At 44.4% G+C, this 24,292-nt stretch overlaps 1 protein-coding gene across 1 annotated transcript; it reads left to right on the forward strand.

Moving 5' to 3' along the window:
* The first annotated feature begins 5,806 nt into the window (after nt 1-5,806).
* Nucleotides 5,807-18,995, forward strand: LOC133134035 (vascular endothelial growth factor C-like). The gene is made up of 7 exons (XM_061250399.1): nt 5,807-6,550; nt 8,707-8,908; nt 11,297-11,487; nt 13,394-13,530; nt 15,183-15,286; nt 15,733-16,069; nt 17,419-18,995. Exons 1-7 carry the CDS (start codon nt 6,434-6,436, stop codon nt 17,531-17,533), a joined length of 1,203 nt encoding a protein of 400 aa, XP_061106383.1. The 5' UTR covers nt 5,807-6,433; the 3' UTR covers nt 17,534-18,995.
* The last annotated feature ends 5,297 nt before the right edge of the window (nt 18,996-24,292 follow it).

Here is a 24,292-nt window from a genome sequence, read left to right on the forward strand (position 1 = left end):
ACTGTAGTTCCCTTTAATTTTTTCTTATTTGAATTTGTCAGCATGAAATTTAGCCAGGGAAGTGTAACTTCATTTAAGATCATACTTTAAAACATGAAATACAGAATTCACATTCATGTGTTATTGGCACAACATTATACATACTTGTATACATTTTCACTATACATTTCCACTAGAAATCTAGTGGACATAAAACCATGACACTGTTAAAAGCAATCATGGTTTTGTTCAATGACAACAGTATATGCACATATCGATCTAAGAATTAAATTGGTCTGTCTACACAAACTTTCTGTGTAACTGGTTTTATATTTACCTCATAGCAGGATGGTTACCTTTTCTTAAATGGAGGCTGTCTATAAGCCCAAATCCAGGCTCTTTGTCTGTCAGAATAGCACTGGACAGTCATGGTTGACATCCCGTTATTGTTGAAGAGAGTAAATTAATTCATTCCTTCATTTGTTTTCAGCATTCATTGCATGCAGAAAGACTGGACTTGGAGCCTGATGACTGAACCTCAACTGATAACTGAACAATCACAAATGATAGAACATTCACACTGATGACTGACCATCAACTGATAACTGAGCATTCACTAATGATAGAACGTTGATACCAATGAGTGACCATTAACTGATGAGTGACCATTAACTGTTGAATGGACATTAACTAATGACTGAAAATTCACTAATGAGTGAACATTAACTGAAGAATGAACATTAATTAATGACTGAAAATTCACACTGATGACTGACCATCAACTGATGAGTGAAAATTAATTAACGACTGAACATGAGCAAAGATGCAATTGGGCCAGCGATGTAGCTAAATAGTCAGATCATATACATTGTTATACTGCCACAGCAGCAGAACTACAGTAATTATTCCAATAAGCAGAAACAGCCAGTGTGTGTTTGAAACAGCCAGTGTGTGTTTGAGTTTTACATTCGTTATAAGTTATTATTTGTTTTTTTTAATATGTTTTATGTCTTAAAAATAATTGAATGCATTATGTAATACATTGCAATGATTGCATTGCTTGGCAACACACTCACACAAATCCAGTCATCTTCTGTCCCATTAGTGTCCTCAAATATCTCTGTTTTATTATCCCAACATAAAACAAATACATATTTCAATGTCTGTGGATTAAAAAGAAAGGGAAAAAACCAAATAGGGCTCTGCAATGTTTTGGCTATTATCCACACAACAGTGGCAGTTGCTAAGGACATAAAGCCACATAGAATTATCATGTCATTCAGCGTTTTGTAAGCCATTGTTCCTGTTGCATGCCTACAACAATAGACAAAAATACACTACATATGACATAACTGCAAGGTGGCACAGTGGTATACACAATGCTAAATAAATAAAGCAAGGGTGCTTGGGTTATTCAACATGCATCCACCTCTTTCAAAATGAACCCCTGGGCAGGATTACCTATATCCATATTTCAATACATATACAGTGGGCTCCAGAACCATTGATAAATATGCACAAAACAGCTGTAAACTAAACAATTATACAGTTTTTGACATAAGCTTTATTTTCCAACATGCATAAAGCAGTGCACTTTATTAATGATTCAATGGAATCAACCAAAGTGTATATAAATGTAATCCCCAAAAAATGTGCCAACCCTTTGCTAATATATTTAGTATTGGTTATTGGCAGAGATTGTTTGAATGTGTTTCCTCCTCCATGCAGCCGCTTTGCCTCACGCTGCTTGATACACTGCCAAAACCCTTGTACTATATTTTTATTATCCAGAAAACCCGCCATTAACCTGTCAAAGTATCCAGAGACCAGGGCTAAGGCAAGCTAACAATAACTGGAGCGATAACGGCCCCATGAGTCTATAACATGGCCTATTACAGAGGGACAATTCACAATACAACCAATAAGTATATGATTATACAGATGGTTATACTTTTGGTTATTATTATTGTTCATTGTATCATTACGGTCATTTCTTATGAAGATTCCTGGTGATTCTTATTTTGTGTTTCACTAACAACATCAATATTAATAATAATAATAGTAATATACCGAAAACCATCATCATCAATACAATCATCATGCCAAAAATGGCAATAAACAAATGCTTAATGTGCGGACTCAATATTTCAGTTCTCTTTAGCTGTTATGTTTCCATAATGAAGGCATATTCCTGGGAAAAACTACCTGCAGAGGGAAACACATTCCTGTCTACACTGTCTGCCAGGGAATGTGTGTGGGGGACATGAACCTACAGGTCAACGTGTCATTTCCTGTGGATGAAAGGAAGATGCTGGCTGCCAGGGTTCTACATTTCTAATTTTACTGGGGGGTGGTATCATTAGCTTGTTGTTTGTCTTGGGACTGAGGGCCTTCTTTTGCATTGTAACTGAACTGCGTGTGCAGTCAGATCAGGTAGAGAGAGGGGGAGCATATGTGTGTGTATGTCCATTTGTCTCTGTGTGTGTGTGTGTGTGTGTGTATACATGTGCGTGTGTGTGTGTTTGTGTGTGTGTGCATGAGTGCGTGTATGCATGCGTATGTGTGTGTGTGCATCAGTACATGCATGCAGCTGCGCGTGTGTGTGTGTGTCCCTTGTATATGTAATAGCCATAGAGAGAGATGCAGATGCTTCTCTTTGAATTCATTTCAAAGTAGGCTTTACAAAAATACCTTTCAAGTTATGAGTATATAAATGGAATAAACCACACAACTCACTCCCGTTACCCCAATTACACTATAAAGGCTACAGAAGCAGAGAAGACATAGCGTTGCAACACTGACTCCAGTAAATGGAAACACAGAAATCGGTTAAAACATTGTTCTTGTAATAGTCTCCATATGTCTACATTGCACCAATATACCTGGACCACTTCAGACTGCCTGACATAAGTTTCACTCATGGAAAGGATCTGGTTCTTGTTAAGCTGTATGAAGAGTTATTGAAATACAGGTTTATGCATTACTTATGAAAGCTTATTTAAAGAAAGTATATACATGTACATACATTCTGCTCAAGTACATCTTTGCTAGACTTGGTGTCTACAGCAATATTCTGCATTCCCAGGCAGTATATTTGTAGTTGGCAAGCTACGACTCAAGTCCATATGCACAAAGACTAATGATATGTTGCACACATTCATCAGTGCACAAACTGTGATATTTGCATTGTTCAAATCGGCATTAAAAGTTACTGGAAGTTAAGCTGGCACAATTAAATGTATTTACAGCGGGTTTAGGAAAGAGGTGCCAAACGCTGGGCTGGATGGTGCAATGCTGCTCGGGTTTAACTCTCAGACCAGAGAATGAGTGGAATGTCAATGATGCCTCCCTCTCCTTGTCCAGGCAGAGCAGACAATAATGTGCCCTTAATGTGTGTGTGTGTGTATGTGTTGTGTGTGTGAGTGTGGTGTGTGTGTGCGTGTATGTGTGTGTGGCATGTGTGTGGCGTGTGTATGTGTGTGTGTGTGTGTGTGTGTGTGTGTGTGTGCATATGTGTGTGTGTGCCAGAATGTGTTTGTGCGTGTGTGTGCGTGCAAGCTCAGATACCTTGTATAATTCCCATCTCACTCTCATTCTCTCTATCTCTCTTGTTCTCTATCTCTATCTAACGATCAATTACATGTATTATTTTCAATGAAATAATAAAATGTTATCATCATAAAATAATGCAATGTAATAATATTTACAGCAAAGGAAATTACTCATGCCAAAATGTATTGGCATGAAGTTATAGTGCTGTCGTGGAAAATGTGTTAATTGTCATGTGGACAATTCAGCGAGTAATTTCAGTAATCCGGCTCATGGTAAATCTGATTGCGATGTTATCAGCATCACTATATTCTAATCTCTAGCTCCCTCTTGCTCGTTTATCACACGTCAGACGTTGCGCCACAATGCCGCGAATCCTTCCTCCGCCTCCCAGGCCCAGATTCCTGCGCCGCCATGGAGCGAACGTGCCCCAACTCGCACTCCATCGACAGGAGATTCACGGTGTTCTGATAGATATCGCAGACGCGTTCAGCACGCACCGATTCCCACAGGACCTCTGACTGCATTCAGGCAGACAAAAAGGTGTCACAGTTTCACCAACCTCCCAATATCAACCTAAAATGCATCTTATCAGGAGTATCCTTGGCTAGTGAAATGTTTTGTAATTGTATTGTGACCCTCCTGGGTTTGTGATTTTAACCCTGGCCTTGTGGTTGGCTTGCTGTCCGGGCTCCAGACAGATCGCTATCTCAGACGTGAAGAAGATGCACTCAAAGCCCCGGCTGTTGTGTGTTGAGCTTTAGCATTTTGAGGATGAAGGATCATAGCTTTCGAAAATGTGTTTTCCAATATTTACAGTACATTCAGTAAAAATTAATTTAAACCTCAGGGCACATTCTTAATTTGTATTTTATTTGGAGAATATAACTTTGTGGACTGAAGTTATTATGAAGCTGAATAATGCCATTAATGAATATAAAAAGAAAATGAGTGAAGATGCCAAGTGCTTGGTGAGAGAGATGACTAAGAGTGAGGGCCAGGCAGGTAAAACACATGACAGGAGTGAGCCAATCAAGGGGCACTTTAAAATGTGTGACACAAACAGCATATGATCCACTGCTCAGTGTCTATCACTGTCATTGTCAACGGCTTCGTCTGTCTACTCTTGTTTGGTCAGGGAGGTGAGCTTACCCAGTCTTGGAGAGTGGGCTTCAGGTTGAGGCTTTCATATCAGGCTGGCTGGACCTTTTTTTTTAGATGTCCTGGGGCCTGCGTTGATGTTATCTTCATATCCTATGTGTCAATCTTGTGTTATATTCCTCTGTCTTATTTCATTTGTCACTTAATAATAAAATTATAAAGAACCTTTGGGAAATAGTTGTTTGGGTAAACAAGAACAACTTTACTGAAACATTACATGAACACATTACTGTTTATGTCCGAGTACTCTACAACTCTGAACAAGGTAGGTTTCACCAGAATGAATTCATCCAAGCTGGATAGAGGATAAAAGTATGAAAAATAAATAATAACATAAATAACAACAGTACATTAATATTATTCATTGACTGCAGTGGGACATATCTGGTCCTGTTACCTCATCCGAGTCTCAGATACTATTTAAAACACATGCACATCATTTATAATGAAGGAATGCATATACATAAGAGGAACATTAAAACAAGAAGACATATATCTTTTCGACCCTTAGTAAAAGTTTAAAATAAAATCATATGGATAATTGATTACCGACAGAGAGGTGGTGTTGCCATTTTTAAATAACAGAGAAGCTATAATATGGGGGTTTTAGTTGGGTCAAGGAGAGGTGAAAGAGTCATTCACACACACACAGGTACGCACACACACACACACATGCACACACATACAGGAGAAGCCTTTGTTAAGTATGTTGTGGAAACACATTTGACATTACCTATTTTTAGACCACAAGTGCTCTCCTGAGGTGGTCAGGTGGTTTTGAAAGAGCAATACAGCCCAACACACTTCATACTAATTCTGCATGTCCCCTCCTACCAAAAAACATTCAATAACACACTGTACACACACAGATGAACACACACTCATTACCATATACACAGATTAATATGTACATGTGGTAATATTTGTGCATGTGGTGTATATGCACACATGCACAAAAACAATGCACACACACACACACAATGTAGGCACAGTATTGACACACACATGCATGCATGCACATACACACACTCCCTCTCTCTCTCTTTCTCCCCCTCTCTCTCACTCTCTCAGAGAGCTCCTCCCAGGCAGAATCCCTCTGCATTGTGTATGGGCTAAAGAGAAAAGAAGGGAAGCCAAGAGCTGAAGAGAGAGAGAATGAGAGAGAGACAGAGTGAGAGACAGAGAGAGAGAGCGAGAGACATAGAGAGAGGAATAAAAACCTGCCCTCTTCCACGCTTGCTCTCACAGTCCCTGCTCACACTTCTCTGGGTCGGACCAGCTGACAGGACTGAGTGCACTCACACCCCGGAGGCCTGAGTGTCCCCCTCTTCTCCTCCTCCGCCTTCCTCTCCTACTCCTCCTCCTCCTCCTCCTGCGCTCACCTTTAAATCACCGAGTCTGGCGCGAGAGCCGGGGATTTCCCCAGAGGAAAAGTGGGAGGACGCGAACGAAAAAAAAAGGGAACACGAGATGTTCGCAGACACTGAATGAGGAGAGAGAGAGAGAGAGAAAAACAGAGTGAAAGAGAGAGAGAGAGAGAGAGAGAGAGAGAGAGAGGGGAGAGAGCTCACCCTCACAATGCTGCGAGCGAGCGGCAGTGGTGCCAGGGGCTCGTCTGTTCTGGGCTGGGGCTGGATCGTGGGGATGACAAGGCTGGAACTGCGGCTCCACTGATCCTCCAGCGCTAGGCGCGCTAACCGCTACCCCCGCCGCGGCCCGCCCGCTCCCCCTCCGCAGGGGCACTATGTGGATGTTTCTCCGGGCCGTGCTGTGGACTGCAGGCGCCGCACTGACTCTCGCTGCCGGGCACAGCTTCGGCCAGGACTACTACGAGGGCGCTGAGGACACAGAGGACGCAGAGGTAAGAGAGTGGCCAGCTGCTGGCTCAAACTTAATCCCCCCGAAACGAGAGCCCCGTCCTGATTAGCCTGGCGACGGCTCGGCACGCTTCTCCCTGCTCGCTCTCACTCTGTTTCCCTCTCCGGAGCGCTAAGGGCCTCACCATGTGGGCGTGTGCCTGCCGCACTTTAACTGCTTCCTCTCTCCACTGCGACGCGGAGAATAAGTGTGCAGTACTGTGTGTGTGTGTGTGTGTGTGTGTGTGCATGTGTGCAGTACTGTGTGTGCGTGTGTATGCAGTACTGTGTGTGTGTGTGTGTGCGTGTGCGTGTAGTACTGAGTGTGTGTGTGTGTGTGTGCGTGTGCGTGCAGTACTGAGTGTGTGTGTGTGCGTGCGTGTGTGTGTGAAGTAATGTGTGTGATTGTGTGTGTGGGTGCAGTACTGTGTGTGTGTGTGTGTGTGTGTGTGTGTGTGTGTGTGTGTGTGTGTGTGTGTGTGAATGTGTGCAGTACTGTGTGTGCGTGTGTATGCAGTACTGGGTGTGTGAGTGTGTGTGTGTGCATGCCTGTGTGTGCAGTACTGTGTGTGTGCGAGTTTATACTGTATATGTTTGTGTTTATGGATTGTGTCTGTGTGTGCGTGCATGCATATGTATGTGTGAGCATGCATGTGTTTGTGTGCTTGTGTGTGTGTGTGTGTGTGTGTGTGTGTATGTGTGAGCATGCATGTGTGTGTGATGCATATGTGTGTGTGTTCTTTCAGGGCAAGCTTTCACACTGTACTCTCTCTCTATCTCTCTCTCTCACATACACACACACAGGCAAGATGTTCAGAGCTGTAGGTGAATTCTGCTCTGGTCACTGTCTGACTACAACAGAACTTGGGCTCTGAGATCCTCTCAGTGTCCACAATTTACTCAGTAAAACTGTACCTATCTATAGTAAAGTTCAACATGAAAAAAAAAAAAAATATATATATATATATATATATATATATATATATATATATATATATATATATACATACATTACAAATACCATATTTTATGTATCCTAAAAGTAGGTTTAATAGTTGAGCTAAATGGCAAATAACTGCTAATTGAAGTCATGTACTGTGAATGAGAGTTACCATAGCTGATTCCATCTCAGTTGGAGCCTCGCCCTGGCATTTTACATTTCAGTACCATCTATACTGTACAGTAAGGGGACAGGGTCCTGCTCTAGACACAACAGCATCACTGACACAGGAGCAGTGGACCTGAGTGCATGAGAAAAGGTCAATCAAACACAATCAATGTAACATGGCAGGGACTAAAACCAGCACACACACACACTCATACACACATACACACACACTACCATGCATGCACGCGCACACACTATTTGAGAGGGAAACTAGCTGGGCAGACAACCAAAAGTGTATCCCTTGGCAAGACATTATTGTTATACAGCACACTTGAGCAAGATCATGAACTTCAACAGCTTTGGCAATATGCAGCTGTATAAATACATAATGTGAAAAATGTATAAATCACCAGCATAAATCACCTCGGTTATGGAGATACCATGGTAAGGGTATCTAAGAACATAAATAATATAGGAATAAAATATAAAATAAAAATACACCCTGTTTCTGGCATGGAGTGGTATACGTGTGATATTTCCCCTGATGATGAAATACACTTACAGACCCCCATCTGGGAATTTTTTTTTATGTACTGTCTGATATTCTGTGTTCTTTTTAAGCAAGCTGTGTGTTTGTGTGTGTGTGTGTGTGTGTGTGTGTGCGTGTGTCCGTTTGTGTGCATGTGCCAGAAATGTGCTTTTTACATGTGATTTCAACAGTTTTACAAGTGAATTTATATATTCACAAAAGAGAAGAAAATGTGATTGGCTTTTTTCACGTGAAAGAAGATTTCCTCATATGGAAAAAGAACTAAACGTGTGAAAGGAAACCATGTGAAATTTGTGACTATTTCAGATGTGAACTACGATATACATGTGTGACAACAAAGCATGTGGCTTGAAACAGCACAGGTTACCTTCTTCCCACTCTCAGTTTATAGCGGGATTATTCTTATAGTTCACATGTGTACTCTTCACATGTTGGTTGGTCACACGTGATTTTTGAACATGTGATTTTTTGTGGTAACCATGGAGATGTGTCCTTCCTCTCAGCTGGGGGGTGTGGGAGAGAGCAGACTGGACACAGTGAGCAGTGTGGATGAGCTTCTGGAGATGCTGTATCCCGAGTACAGCCTGGTGCACCACTGTTTGCGGAAGAGGGCGCACACCACCCCCTACCCGACCCAGCCCACAGAGGGTCTGTGGGGCAGCCCCCTGCAGGCTGCACACTACATGATGGACGGGACCTTCGAAGGTGAGACCGGCCCGGTTTCAGCACTCCTGCTCTGTTACCGTGCCTCGCCTGGAGGGCTTTCACACAAACTGTCTGAGAACCAAGTTTAAGCAAAGGGCAGTCTGTAGCGTAGTTGTTAAGGTACATAACTGGGACCCGCAAGGTCGGTGATTCAATCCCTGGTGTAGCCACAATAAGGTCCACATAGCCGTTGGGCCCTTAACCTTGCATTGCTCCAGGGGAGGATTGTCTCCTGCTTAATCTAATCAACTGTACATCATTCTGGATAAGAGCGTATGCCATTAAGGTAATTATATTTTTGTAATCTTCTTTTTCTTCTTCTTCTTCTTTGATAATCTCATCCAGAGTGATGTAGTATACAGTTTTGTAGAAACACAAAGCTTAGAAACAATGAGAAAATATATATTTAAAAAAAAAACAGTTAACAGCTTAGCAGTTATCCCAGAGAGCAGAGGGAACACAGGATGGTGAAGAGGATGGATGGAGCTGTAGGATTAGTGCTCAATGGAAATACAGTCAAGTTGTTTTGTTTGTCTCCTGGTGTTTTGCTTGTATCACATGGATGTCTGTGCTGTGTTCTGCATGCATTACTACTATCTGACACTGGGTTTGCGTGCTATGGCATTTGCCATGGTCGAAATTCTGAAATTCCACAAAGGATGGATTAGCAGAGTCATTTGCACGGTATGTAGAGGGTTCGGTGAATCCCATTTGAACTCTGAAAACAAGGTTCAACATGGGGTCAGATGTTTTCCATTTCAGGGAAAATGCATAATGCAAAGGCATTAATAAGGAAACACATTCTTTGTCATCATTTCACTCATCACGTGTTCACATGCAGGTCAGCTCACAGAGTAACATTGCACAAGAGTTCACATGGCCACATATTTTTCGACAAATTATTCATTTTTATTTTCCCCACCCATGTCTGAGGGTCAATAGGGTAGAGTAAAATGAAAATAATTAAAATGAAAAAATACCCAAGGGTTCAACAATTGCCTCCAAGAGTTTAATTTCTATACAGCCATCTCGATATTTTCGCCTGAAAACTGAACTTAGTGACCTCTTTAGAGGAAATGCACTCATCCCACAAAGGAAAATGTCAACAATGGAGGAGTCCGAGTTGTTTTTTCCCCCATTGCATCCCCGCCTTATTGACTCCGATAAAACCGCTGTCCGGAAAAGAGACTTTATAAATAAGTTCAGCGGTCAAGCACTGTGATGAAACATCTGTGAAGACCAAACAACTGTGTGCGGACCATACAGAGCTGTGGCCTGCTTTGAGTCCGTTTGGCAGCCCTTGCACACAGGCAGTCCGACCATACGACCAGCTGTGCTCCAGCAACATCATCTGCATTCCTTCAACAGGGTACTTCTGCAAGCAATCGACTTTTAGCACCGAAAAGGTCACAGCGCAGGAATATATCGTGTCCCGAGGATTACATGTGTCCTTGGGCAAGATAAAAACAGGAATGATTAAACTTTATGAGGCAGGAGCACTAAAGATTATGAGGCCTGTTTGGTTTGGGCGTTTGGCTCCTCTGAACTCTCCCCAAAGATTTCGTTAAATTTGAAGGTTAGCGCTTACAAAATAACTTTTACAACATCACATTGTTTTTAATTTGAGAGATATTCAATGATTAAAACAAGGACTTGTGTGAATCGTCTAAACTAACTCCTCAATTCTCAGGGTTTTGTGCCAACTTCTGATCTTAATTATTTTATTATCTCAATGATGTCTTGATCTGACAATTTTATCAGCACCAGCTACAGCCACAGGCTGCAAGTGTATCCTAAAGATTTTACAGTGCTAAAAGAACTGGATCTCCCTAGTTCATGAAGCTGTCAGAAAACTAAACGTAAGGAAACTGGTTGGAACAAAAACCAGCACAAGGATTTTACAGTACAGTTATTCAGCTGATGCTTAGCAATGTGGGGTTAGGGCCTTGCTCAAGGGCCCAATCGCTGCGCAGATCTTACTGTGGCTACACTGGGGCTGGAACCAACCTTTAAGGTCCCAGTTAGGCAACTTGGCTGTAGGCTGCCCCATATAGACTTACCTGGCAGGACTGGGGTTGTGCATCCCTGGACTAAATGAAACACCCTTGTGTTGTCTTAAGGGTCAAAAATGACCCGCCACTATGTTTAACAGCACAGAAAACCCCCTAAATGATCTTTTTTCAACTTGAAATTTGATTAAATTTGTGATGAGTGACAGGTTGTTTCTTCATAGAAAACAGATTTGAAAAATAGAAATTCAATTGAGCTGCTTTATTTTAGGGGTTTGAGAAGGCGGACCCTACGGAAAAGTGGAGTTTACAGAATGTTAAGACTAAACAAGGGTTCTGTGTGTAGTCGGTTGACCTGGTCGGTTGTGGGATTTTTTAGCAATTATGGAGGAGATGCAGCGGACGGCCTGTCGGCCTCGGGAGGTGTGTCTGGAGGTGTCGAAGGAGTACCCAGAGAGCACCAGTCACTTCTACGTGCCCCGCTGTGTGTCTGTGTACCGCTGTGGAGGCTGCTGCACCCACGAGGCACTGTTCTGCACCAACACCAGCCAGAGCCTGGTCAACAAGACCGTGAGTGTCTCTCTCTCTCTCACACACACACACACACACACACACCTGTTCTGCACCAACACCAGCCAGAGCCTGGTCAACAAGACCATGAGTGTCTCTCTCTCACACACACACACACACACACACACACACCTGTTCTGCACCAACACCAGCCAGAGCTTGGTCAACAAGACCGTGAGTGTCTCTCTCTCTCACACACACACACACACACACACACACACCTGTTCTGCACCAACACCAGCCAGAGCCTGTTCAACAAGACCGTGAGTGTCTCTCTCTCACACACACACACACACACACACACACACACACCTGTTCTGCACCAACACCAGCCAGAGCTTGGTCAACAAGACCGTGAGTGTCTCTCTCTCACACACACACACACACACACACATACACCTGTTCTGCACCAACACCAGCCAGAGCCTGTTCAACAAGACCGTGAGTGTCTCTCTCTCACACACACACACACACACACACCTGTTCTGCACCAACACCAGCCAGAGCCTGGTCAACAAGACCATGAGTGTCTCTCTCTCACAGACACACACACACACACACACACACACACACACACACACCTGTTCTGCACCAACACCAGCCAGAGCTTGGTCAACAAGACCATGAGTTTTTCTCACACACACACACACACACACACACACACCTGTTCTCCACCAACACCAGCCAGAGCCTGGCCAACAAGACCGTGAGTGTCTCTCTCTCTCTCACACACACACACACACACACACACACACACCTGTTCTGCACCAACACCAGCCAGAGCCTGTTCAACAAGACCGTGAGTGTCTCTCTCTCACACACACACACACACACACACACACCTGTTCTGCACCAACACCAGCCAGAGCCTGGTCAACAAGACCATGAGTGTCTCTCTCTCTCACACACACACACACACACACACACACACACCTGTTCTGCACCAACACCAGCCAGAGCTTGGTCAACAAGACCATGAGTTTTTCTCTCACACACACACACACACACACACACACACACACACCTGTTCTCCACCAACACCAGCCAGAGCCTGGTCTCTCTCTCACACACACACACACACACACACACACCTGTTCTGCACCAACACCAGCCAGAGCCTGGTCAACAAGACCGTGAGTGTCTCTCTCTCTCTCTCACACACACACACACACACACACACACCTGTTCTGCACCAATACCAGCCAGAGTCTGGTCAACAAGACTGTGAGTGTCTCTCACACACACACACACACACACACATACCTATTCTGCACCAACACCAGCCAGAGCCTGGTCAACAAGACCATGAGTGCCTCTCTCTCTCTCTCTCACACACACACACACATATACACACCTGTTCTGCACCAACACCAGCACGAGCCTGGTCAACAAGACCATGAATGTCTCTCACACACACACACACACACACACACACACACACACACACACACCTGTTCTGCACCAACACCAGCCAGAGCCTGGTCAACAAGACCATGAGTGTCTCTCTCCCACACACACACACACACACACACCTGTTCTCCACCAACACCAGCCAGAGCCTGGTCAACAAAACGATGAGTGTCTCTCTCACACACACACACCTGTTCTGCACCAACACCAGCCAGAGCCTGGTCAACAATACCGTGAGTGCCTCACACACAAACAAGCACACACACACACACACACACACACACCCTGCTGTGAGTTTTTCTTTTGATCACGCAATCATATGCACTACTGTACTAGTATTCTCTTTTTTTGGAAAGAAAAAAGTGAAACAATTCAATTGAAAATTTTATGTAATATTTTTTTTTAAGACGTATTTGTATAAATAACATTCTTTTACAGAAGTCTGGTTGCCAGATATTTGTGCTGATTCCGGTCTCCTCATGTTTTCATTTCCCAGCTGGTTCAGCTGACCCCGCCACAAACAGAGCGCACTGTGATCATGGCAACCTTTGTGAACCACACAGCATGCGAGTGTCAACACAAGAGGGCCCTCCGCCCAATCATAAGGCGAGAGGCCGTCTTCCACCACACCCTGTGAGTAATCCGCCGCACTGCAACAGGAAGTCACGCAACGGCAGGACTGTTTTTGGTCTGCATTTACACAGCGTTTTTATCCAAAGTGCCTCTCATTTCCCCATTCACACACCCACACACATGCCAACAGTGATAGGCTGCCATGCAAGGCACCAAACAGCTTATTGAGAGCATTTGGGAGTTAAGTGTCTTGCTCGGGGACACTTCGACACACCCAGGGCGGGGCTTCGAACCAGCATTCTTCCAACTGCCAGACGAATGCTCTTACCGCCTGAGCCAATGTCGCCAATAACCCCTGCAAACGCACTGGAGAAATGTCTTCCGCGTGTACGGTGGAATCCTAAGCATGTTCAATGCCTAACATATTTCTTGTAAACAATGGCCCATATTAATCCCCCATAAAAGCCATGCATTTGGCAGCAGTGGATAGCACGGTCACCTCACAGCAAGACGGTCGGGACTGAATCGCAACCGAGGCTTTTCTGAGTGAGCCCCCGTTCTCCCCGTGTCCGAGTGGGTTTCCTCTGGGTACACTGCTTTCCACTCATAACCCAAAGACATGCGGGTTAGACTCCCGTGGGAATCAACAGGGTACTGCTATACTGTAAATGGGCATGTGTGCTCAGTCAAACTAACATAAAGATTACATTTACTGGGGAGATTTGTTTTGTCATTTCCACATTTGGAACACCTAGTATTTCTGTACCTGCCTTATAGCCGCCGTACTCTTCGTCAGTTTGAGGGATCAAAGGCGGGCACATGAAACATAGCATGTACAGTAGTGGCTATTGGGATGGAAGGTTGGTGGCCCAAACCCCTGTGTAGCCACGATAAGATCCGCAAAGCTGCTGGGCCCTTGGGCAAGGCCCTTAACGCCCCATTGCTCCCCGGACACTGCTCCATGGCTAGCCATAGTTCCTGAGTAACTACGATGGGTCATATGCAGAGAACAAACTACCACACAGAGTTAAATATTTATATCTTCTTCTAATGCTACCAAAGCACATGGTGCCAGCCAGCACTGTGAGTATTACATATATGACTGTGGGGCATATCTCTCTCATAAAAGAGACCATCTGGCAGCCAAATTGCCATCCATACTTATGTAAGGATATATTTCATAGCAGCAAGAATATCTTGCAAAAGAGCAATACAGCAGAGCTGCACCTGAGTTTAAACCAGAAATCTTCTCTACCTGCCCCATTGGTTGTTATTTTCTTTTTAGGACCGCCATAAAGAGCTATAATAATAAACGGTCCCTAAACAAACTCAGGAGCCACTGGAGCACTACTTCTCTTTTGTTATTCCTACAGTAGGTAAAGGACTTTGGGTCTGTTGCTTAGCAACAGCTGTCACACTGGCCCATGGTAATGAATTATGCATTAACTTTCCAAGGGAAAAAAAGGAGGAGGAAAATGGCCGCTGCCCCTATGCTGAGTACTTTTTCGAGTGACTCAGTGATAAAGAGATTGATTTCCCCTCTCCTGTCTCCTTGCATAATTCATTGAAATTGCTCTGAGAAGGGGAGGGGGGGATTGATTTCTCATGGTGGACCACTGCGATGTCCCACAGGTTTTGAGGAATTCTGGGAAAGAACCCCCCCCTTTCTCCGTGAACTGGGCTGATCCATGTTTCCGTCCCCTTCTCTCTAGGTGTTCGCCCCCTGACACCCCCTGTGATGTGGGGCTGGTCTGGGATCCCACAGGCTGTCAGTGTGTGTCTGAGGATGAGAGTGCTCTGTCTGCATCTGAGCTGGGTAAGCATGGCCATGTTTCCTTTCCTTACCCCTGAACTCTCCCAGTTACACGTATACTCCTGAACTCTCCCTGAAAATCTATACCTCTGAACTCTCCCAGAACACCTATACCCCTGAACTCTCCCTGAACATCTATAACCCTGAACTCTCCCAGAACACCTATACCCCTGAACTCTCCCTGAAAATCTGTACCCCTGAACTTTAACAGAACATCTATACATATCAGTGTGCCAGGAACGATATATCTGGGTTGTTCCTAGTACATCTGATGGGCTTAAAAAAGGGTTCAGGCCTGGGAGCGTCTGCATGTATTTGTGATTTCCTTACAACCAGCATCCAATCAAGCCCTCCAAGGGGTGTTGAGTCTTTAACCAGTTAATGACTTACATTAAGTATTTGTTTGAGGTTGAATAAAGTATGTTATCTGTTCTTAAAACCCCACCCAGACCCCCTGGATGCAGCCCTGCTGGCCCTCTGCGGCCCCAGCAAGGTGCTGGACGAGGAACGGTGTGAGTGCGTGTGCCAGAACGGGATGACGGAGGCCAGCTGTGGGCCGGGGTGGAGACTGGACGAGGCGGCCTGCGAGTGCGTGTGCGAGGGCCAGCCTGCCCCCGGGGCCTGCCCCCCCAACCAGCGCTGGGACCCCGAGCTGTGCGGCTGTGTCTGCAGCGCCAACTGCCCCCGGAGCCAGCCGCTCAACCCCGAAACCTGCCTGTGCCAGTGCCGGGAGAGCCCCCAGACCTGCCTCCTGCAGGGCAAGAAGTTCAACCCCCAGTCCTGCAGGTAGCCACAACCACAACTGCAAAGCACAGCCACAGTCACACTCACTTCATTCAGTCGACCAACCGGTCTATCATTCAGGCAATTAAACCATCAAACCTTCATGCAACAGGGAGCCAATTTATATAGGCAGCCCAACCCTGTTCATGGAGATCCACCATCTTGTACGGTAAGAACGGTCGTCTGGCAGTCAGAGGGTTGTCGATTCGATCCCGTCAAAAGTGTCTCTGAGCAACTCCTAAATGCTCCTGACGTGCTGGTTGGTGCTTGGCAAATGACAACCATTTACCATTATCAAATCATGGTCCTCAAGGGCCAAGAACTGTTGGTTTTCCACCTTCCCTTCTCTTGATTTTCATTTCACCAGATTCTACTAATTAACAACTCAACCTGATTCTCTGGCTGTTGAACGAGGTGCGTCCTGTGGGGTTGGAATAACTACAGTTACCTGCAGAATGTTATAGCTCCAGGAACAGGGTTTGACAGCACTGCCAATTCTACTTCACACAGCACTTCAGGCAATACAAGTTCTAATAGACATGTGAGGACATTGTAGTGTTTAAACAATGATAGCAGAGAGCATATGGCCTGCAGTGGATATTAAAGGCTCTCAGAATATAACAGGCTATGAGAGTCTTCCAAGCAACGTTGGCCAGAGAACAAGGACGTATTATGAAACTAGGCCCAGCTCGTAACAGCCGTAGTACCGCTAACGCTTGGCCCTGACCCCTGTGCAGTCTCTCACATCCTGTCCTTGGGCTCACTGGGACTTCCTGACAGACAGTCTGCTGACTTAACTTCTATGGTTAAAAGGAAAGCCATTCAGGGGGCCTTAAATGATTCCTCTAAATGCATTGTGAAACTTTTGTGAGCAGAACAAGTCAGACTCGTCATACAATGATCTTGTATTGGTTTCCCTGTGTCCTTTCTAATTATGAATTTGATTAAAGGCCCAACAGCAGCATGGAGCTTTCTGTGGCTCCACCAGGGCTTGAACCACCAACTCTGGGTCCCAGTCATGTACCTTAGTCGCTAGGCTGTAGGCTTCCCCATATAGACTTAGCCGGCAGGACTGGAGTTGTGCACCCCCGGACTAAATGAAAGGGCTAATTTAAAAGCAGTCTATGTGTGGTCTGTTCATCATAATCATAATATAAGATAGAAAAGAAAACACCAAAAAAAAAAGAGAGAGCATGATGTGGCAGGTAGACCTAGGTTGCAGGTTACAGGTTTGAGGTCACAATCTAAGGCAACACTCTTTAGCTCCATGTTTTTCAACTTTTTTAACAACTGAATGTCAATATATAAGCGAACTGAAGCTGAACTGACAAGTGTGTGTCTCTCTTTCACAGCTGCTATCGGCTGCCCTGCCGGAATCCACACAGGAAGTGCCCCACGGGGTTCTATTACAGCCACTATGTGTGTTACTGTGTCCCCAACTACATGAGGTCAGGGGAGTGGAACTGAGAGGGGGGCCATCATCCAATCGCATTATTTATTTCCCTTGACAGACACGGACCCACTTGCAGTATCCAGGGGCGACGCAGGTTGTACATATAGCTCATAGATACGAACGGAGCAGGATTTTAACCGAAGCAGTTTGGGGTTGAGAGCCTTGCCGAAGTGTGATTACGGAAACAGCCAGTCCAGAATTTGCCCGCTGCAGGCCTCCTTGTTTCCCTACCCTGTTGCCTAGTGATGTGACACGTGGTTTCCCTGGCGGCCACATCCAGGGCTGGTACTGCAGGGGTGGGATTAACATCACCATGGAAGTCTACTAATTAAGAACAGATCTGCTTGGACAAGAATCAGACAATGCAGCAGAAACTTGTTTTTTTTTTTTACATTAAATAGGATCAGACAAAAGGTTCATAATGACTGAGCCTGGAACAGCATTTCCTTTAGCCGCTGTCTCAGGAGGGGCACTGCTTACAGAGAATAAAGTGGATAATTCCAAGGACAGCACACTTTTGGATGCTACTGCTCCATCACAGAATCAAACCGCCAGGTGCTCATATAACGAAGAGATTCACGGTTAGCTTGCTGGACTATAGACCCAGGTCAGTGAACCAGGAACCAATCTTTCCAATCGCTTATTTTCCTTATTTTGTTTTTACCTCCTATCTTCCTGACCCAGGAATCGATCCGCCATCTTTAAAGACATTCCAGCCCATCAGTTGTTCCCTCTAGGAGCTGGGAACAACTGATGGGTGGCCCCCAAACTTTTCTTTGAGCAAGGAAACAGGAGCGCATCCTTTGCGGATAGTATTTTTTCAGAAAGCATGACATATAAATGACCTGTGGATCCACCTCTCCCAATTTGCCATGTCTGCAACTGATGTGGCTTTGATGTTTGAAGGATCAAACAATCTAATTCACATTTTCTGAACTGTGAGCTTGGAGCATGAAAAGGAGCAGGGAAAGGAGATAGGAGATTAAAAATATGCGATTGGAAAGAGTCCCTGGATCTATCATCCTGTACCTAGAGGATGATGTCACTTCCTGTAGCATATTTGTGTCATCTCCAGTCCTGTTTTTCCCTGAATGTCCTTCAGTTGAGCATTACAGTACAGTCTCGGACTGCAAATACTTGAGTAAGTGCTCTACATATAGTTAAACATGTAAAACTTTGTCACATAATGTAGCTAATGGTTTTGCAAAGTGACCGAATGTAGCCATGTTTCATAAACCCATTTATAAGACTGCCAAACTATGGTTCCACAACACTAAGTTTCAAACTGTACATTTTCTGAAATACCTTTTATTTTATTTTCATGTTTTTAAGAATTAAATTAAATGTTCACATAACAAAAAAAGTATTTAGTATAAATAATATGCTACAGAATGTAACCCTGGAAATAAGACCAAATAAATGCATATTTATTAAAAAGAAAGGTTCCATCATGAATAAAATATTCCCCACAGCTTATTGCATGTCATAAAAGGTTATTGACCTCGGTCAGACTTTGATCTGTGTGGAACTGGTCATTTCAGATGACTCATGTAGTCAAAGAAACTCTTACTTTTACCGAGATGTGTTTGGATTAAACACTGCACCTTCAAAAAAAACATAACTATGAAAATTAAGCAAGCCACAACCAGCCCAGGTTCCTGGTCTCCATTACAGCAAACGGCTATCACATCTTTAAATCTCTTTGTGAAAATTTCCTCTGTTCTAGTTTCTTCTTTCCTTGTTAATATAGCGGAAGTGGGGCGGCTGTCTGTGAGTCTGTGATCTTATGGGACCCGAGCTGCAGACAATGTGTGGCACAGATGGATTGTGGGAGCTCGTGCTGGCACACCCAAAATTTGTTTGCTCCAAAAATGAACGACAACAGGGCCAGACTGAAAGAGGGACAGCCCTACACACTCATTTCTAAACAATGGGAGCAGGGCTATCATATGATAACAACTGCGATGCGGCCTCATCTCAAATCAGAGTGCAGTGCTGCCATCAGCGAAGATCAGCCTTGTATGCTCATCTTAAATCAAAAAGAGCAGGAAAAACATGGCTAAGCCCAACTGCCATGAAGATCAGCCTCATACAGTAATCTTAAATCAAAAAGAGCGGTTAAAACAGAGCACGGCCCAACTGCCATGAAGATCAGCCTCATACGCTCATCTTAAATCAAAAAGAGCGGTTAAAACAGAGCTAAGCCCAACTGCCATGAAGATCAGCCTTATATGCTCATCTTAAATCAAAAAGAACCATAGAAACAGAGCTGAGCTAACCCATGGTGAGGAGCAGACCAGTACACTCATCTCATATTCCTCATCTTGGACAGAAGTTCCCAGAACAATAAGCAAACTCTCCCAGGCATAGAATGTAAAGGAATCTCATTCCTGGCTGTCTGGCTGGTGTGCGTCTGTTGATATCTCTTTCCATGTTGAGTCTTCAGTCGGCTACTTGGTGTGAAAAATCATTTAAAATTGTTCTCTTTTTTTCGCAACTGGCACATAGAGAACAAAATGTTCCTCTGAGATTGTTTAGCTTTTATATAACCTTGTATGGAAATTTAAATACAGGGCTTCCTCGTGTAGTCATGCCAAGTAAAAACACCTTTTGATGTGAAAGATCACACATTCACTGAATCTGAAGACTACTTTTGTAGATTGCTTTTATTGGATTTAAAAGAATGTCCCATTGATTTATGGGCATAAAGGTCAGAGCCTTTGTTATTAGTCTCATAATCCTGTACTGGAGGTTTGAGGCTGTCTTTCTATCCTAGTATGTAAGTTTTATCCACAATTTGTCATGTTTCTCTAGCTTGAGAATGATCTACATAAGTGTGCAAGTATGTACACTTTCAGTTATAGTTTCAGTTACTCACAGTTACAATACAGAGCATTCTCAGAGAAGCACAGGTGACACAAATAATGCTGTGAACATAATGGATGCTTTTGTGCTGCATTTATCAATGTTTTACTATGTTAAGCTTCTATAGCACTGGAAGGCTTTGCCACCCAAGGCAAAAAATTTAGCTTCAAGCTAAGGGGAGCATGAATATATTAAATCAGAACAGGAGGTGGGAAAGGTTCAATCAATCATTTGAAATGTTATTTTTCCTCTCTGCTAACAGGTACTTCCATAAATCCTTCAACAGATTGTATAATTAAGGGGGCAGAAATCGAGACAGAAAGACACACACACACATGTACCCTTTCCACCTCTCTCTCGAGCACATTCACCAGAGCATTTATGACGACAGGAGAAGTTGGACGCAAACCAAAACTCTGTCAAGCTCATGGGGAAAAATATGAATAAAGTGTCATCCAAGCATTCCAGAAAAGTTATATCAGCTACCTTCACCATAACGCAATCTAGCGTATTACTTTCTCACTGCGTCTTCATTTCAGGATACTGGTGCATTCCCTTCTCTTGCCAGAGGGGGCAGGCCTGATCCAACCTCTCAAGGTCAATATAAGACCCAGTCAAAGAGTAAGAAAGGCAGAATTTACTGTACAGTCACACACAGATTTTATCCCACAATTTCACCATAATTTGGAGAGGTGCTTAGTCATAAAACAAGCAAATGCTCTCCTTTGAAGCATGCAATGTCAGCCGTCACATCTAATGACATCACTATTCACAGGTTGCACTAGCACAGACGTCAGTCGGAGGAAAACTAACAGGTGCACGATCAACCAGCAGGAGTTACTGTTGCACAATGAGATGCTGCCCCAGCCAACAGAATCTCTTCCTCCCAGGCCAAAGCTACGGCCAACTGTACTTTATGGGGCAACTAGCCACATTCCACATTGTCGCAGCTGGATTTGATACCAGACAAGGTGCCACTCGTTGACTAGAACAGAGCATTAACAGAGTGAGTCACCCAGCTAACCCTGCTGAAAAAAACAGCTCAAGCTAGGTTTTGAAACAGCTGGTAGCTAGTCGACTATTTCAGACCAGCTCCCAGGTCGACATGGTTTGACCAGCTCAATCTACATTTTTAAACAGCAGGTAGCAGGTTGACCAGCTACCAGCTCAGACAAGCTACCAGCACTAGCTGGTGCAGCTCATACCCAGTTAGACCAGCTCTATGACCAGCTTGGCCTGGACCATCACACAGCATTTTAACATGGTTCTTGAATTCCAGTTCTAAGGACAGCAAAAGGGCAGGCCAGAGACGATGCGCGTGCACGCAAAGACGGAAAGGTAACTGAGCGGTTCGTTTTCCCGTAGGTGCATCACGCGCACTCGTGGCATGGCAGTGGCATTCCTCAGACAGTTCAGACTCTGGTTTCACACAGGCCAGACACAAGCAGAGCAGAAGAAAAGGGAGAAACTGACAAAGACAGCTTTGTAGGTCAGCGGTGCAGCCGTAAAGTGCGGAACCTGCCAGAACTAAACCTGATTAGGCTCAGTTTCCCGTGCACGCCACCAAAATAAAGGCCTGGGTTAGGAAAGTGTATCCTGTTAGGTCTGAGAGTGTGGCTTTCTCCCCTCCTCGTCTGTTTAAACATATGGAACACGTGAGGGGGGCAAACCTCGCCTCTTGAATACCCACCATTCCAGGCCGCAGTTCCCACCCCAGTCCAACTAAAGGAGGAGGAGGAGGAGACGGAGAAGCAGGAAGAGAAGGAGAAGGAGAAGGAGAAGAAGGTGTGGTTGCAGTTATAGTTGTTATGCACTCTTGACCAGCCACCAGACACTCATCTGACAATATCACTAGGCTGCTCACTTACAGCTAGTACCCATATACTGTTCTTTCATTTCTCTCGCAGTCAAAAGCAATTTATCGATAGATCTCTGCTCATCTGGATGCTACTCAGCTTGCACTGCGTTGGGTGATGTATTCTATGCTTTTATCTTGCAATGCTCTACTTCACCAAGGAAATAAATCACCATGAAAAAATATATTAAAGTGTCAGCAATAACAAAGCCAGAGCATGATTTAAATTGAAAACATGGTTCCCTTTATAATAATAACCGCAGATGCCAATACACAATTCATTGAAGTAGATACTTCATATTTGGATACTGCTTGGATTCCTACGTGACACAGGCATATCTACTGTAACGCACGTTTTGCAGAGTACTGCAAGGTTTCATGCTCTGTCTGTTCTCTCACTTTCGTTTCTTTTTTCTGTAACCACAAAACCCTGGAACGCTGCCAAAAAGGTGTGACATCTGGCGTTTCGGTTAATCGGAAAACATCCGACACAACGGCGTGACAAAAACCGACCACTTAGAATCACATCTAGAAAAGGACGAGGCCTCAAACTGACATGACTCATACTTTAATTACGCCTGATTTATTCTTCTCCCCCACCAACGGCAGGTTTGAACATGTATTCAGATACGTTCAGAGATTAACAAACCCACAGATGGTTTTTTTATCTTACATTTTTTGCATTTTTCTCATGTCAGTTCTTAATGTACTTCCTTTGTCCTTACCTTCAGTCAGGTAAGCTCCGCCTATGACATGACACTCAGCTTCCAGTCACAATAAAGTGAAAGGCATGTTCGTTGTGGCGTGAGTATTAAATTCTTCTCCAATTTGTTGGGGACGCTGCCTGTGTAACTGCTGATCAGTCAACTGACTCACATCTTTGTTTTCCTCATTGACGAGCATTTGAATGGACACAGATTATTATTTTTTTTAAAGATCAGAGAGAAGATTTTACGAGTTTATGTAAGATTATGCCTGCAGGACTCAAAGTGCAATGGCGTGATTTGTGGGATGTCATGCATCCACGCAGTAAGTCTTGCATCACGCTAGAATGGAAAAAAGTATGAGCGGAGGAATGTTCTTCATTTTCCAGATTTACTGTGAGCTTCATTGACAGGTGACCTCAGGTGGCATAGCCCACTGTTAAAAGTTCTGGGTTCGAATTCCGGCCAGACAGATCCTCTGTGCATGGAGCTTGCTTCTTCTCCCAGTGTTCGTGTTGGATTATTCCGGTTTCCTCCCACACGCAAACACATGCACGTTGGTGTTAGGTTAGGTGTGCTCCTGCCGTTGCCCTTGACCAAGGAACTGGCCTCAGAACAGGAGTTGGTCCCCGGGCGCTGCACTGTGGCTGCCCACTGCTCACATGTACTATAACTAAACCTACTCCACAGGGTTTAATAAAAGTATATCTGAAAACCATCTTGGCCAAAGTTGCAGGCCTTAGACGGTTAGAGAAGCAGATTCCCTAACCTTGGAGCAACCTTATGTATGTGAACTTTCAGGGGTAGGTTGGATTAGGGCGATCCACATGCACAGCCATGAACGCTGGCTCCAGACTCAGCCCCACCAACAGAAGGGGATCAGTTAAGCCCTATTAAGTCTATTTAAAGGAGTTTTGCGGAATTGCACCTTAATACGCCTCTCTTTGAAAGAAAGAAAGCAACAAAACCTGGCTTTGCGTCCTCCGTCTCCAAATCCCTGGTGTTTAAAAGACATAGAGCCCAAGCACGGGGGAAGAGACAGGTGTGGAACGACAGGGGATGACATAAGCGCAGAAACGTAAACATCTGACGGGGTGGAGGAAGGGCAAAGTCTTCAATGCTGTGCCTCCGGTAAATCCGAGTCCTGCTCAAACCAGGCCCTGTGTGAGGACACGTTTAGAGCAGAGGTGTCCAATCTTATCCGAAAAGGGCCGGCGTGGGTGCAGGTTTTTGTTTTAACCCAGCAGTAACACACCTGATTATAACTAATGAACTAATCGTGGTCTTTAATCAAGACCTTGATGACTAGAATCAGCCATTTCTGGATAAGATTGGACACTCCTGGTTTA

Source organism: Conger conger, chromosome 7 (genome assembly GCF_963514075.1).
Source record: "Conger conger chromosome 7, fConCon1.1, whole genome shotgun sequence".
In the NCBI taxonomy this organism is placed as follows: Eukaryota; Metazoa; Chordata; class Actinopteri; order Anguilliformes; family Congridae; genus Conger; species Conger conger.

Bases quoted from the DNA above. Each gene is read 5' to 3' on its own strand.
- LOC133134035 (XM_061250399.1), top strand. From the start codon at position 6,434: ATGTGGATGTTTCTCCGGGCCGTGCTGTGGACTGCAGGCGCCGCACTG. The intron at 6,551-8,706 runs GTAAGAGAGTGG...CCTTCCTCTCAG, and splicing joins AGGACACAGAGGACGCAGAG to CTGGGGGGTGTGGGAGAGAG. The intron at 11,488-13,393 runs GTGAGTGTCTCT...TTCATTTCCCAG, and splicing joins AGAGCCTGGTCAACAAGACC to CTGGTTCAGCTGACCCCGCC.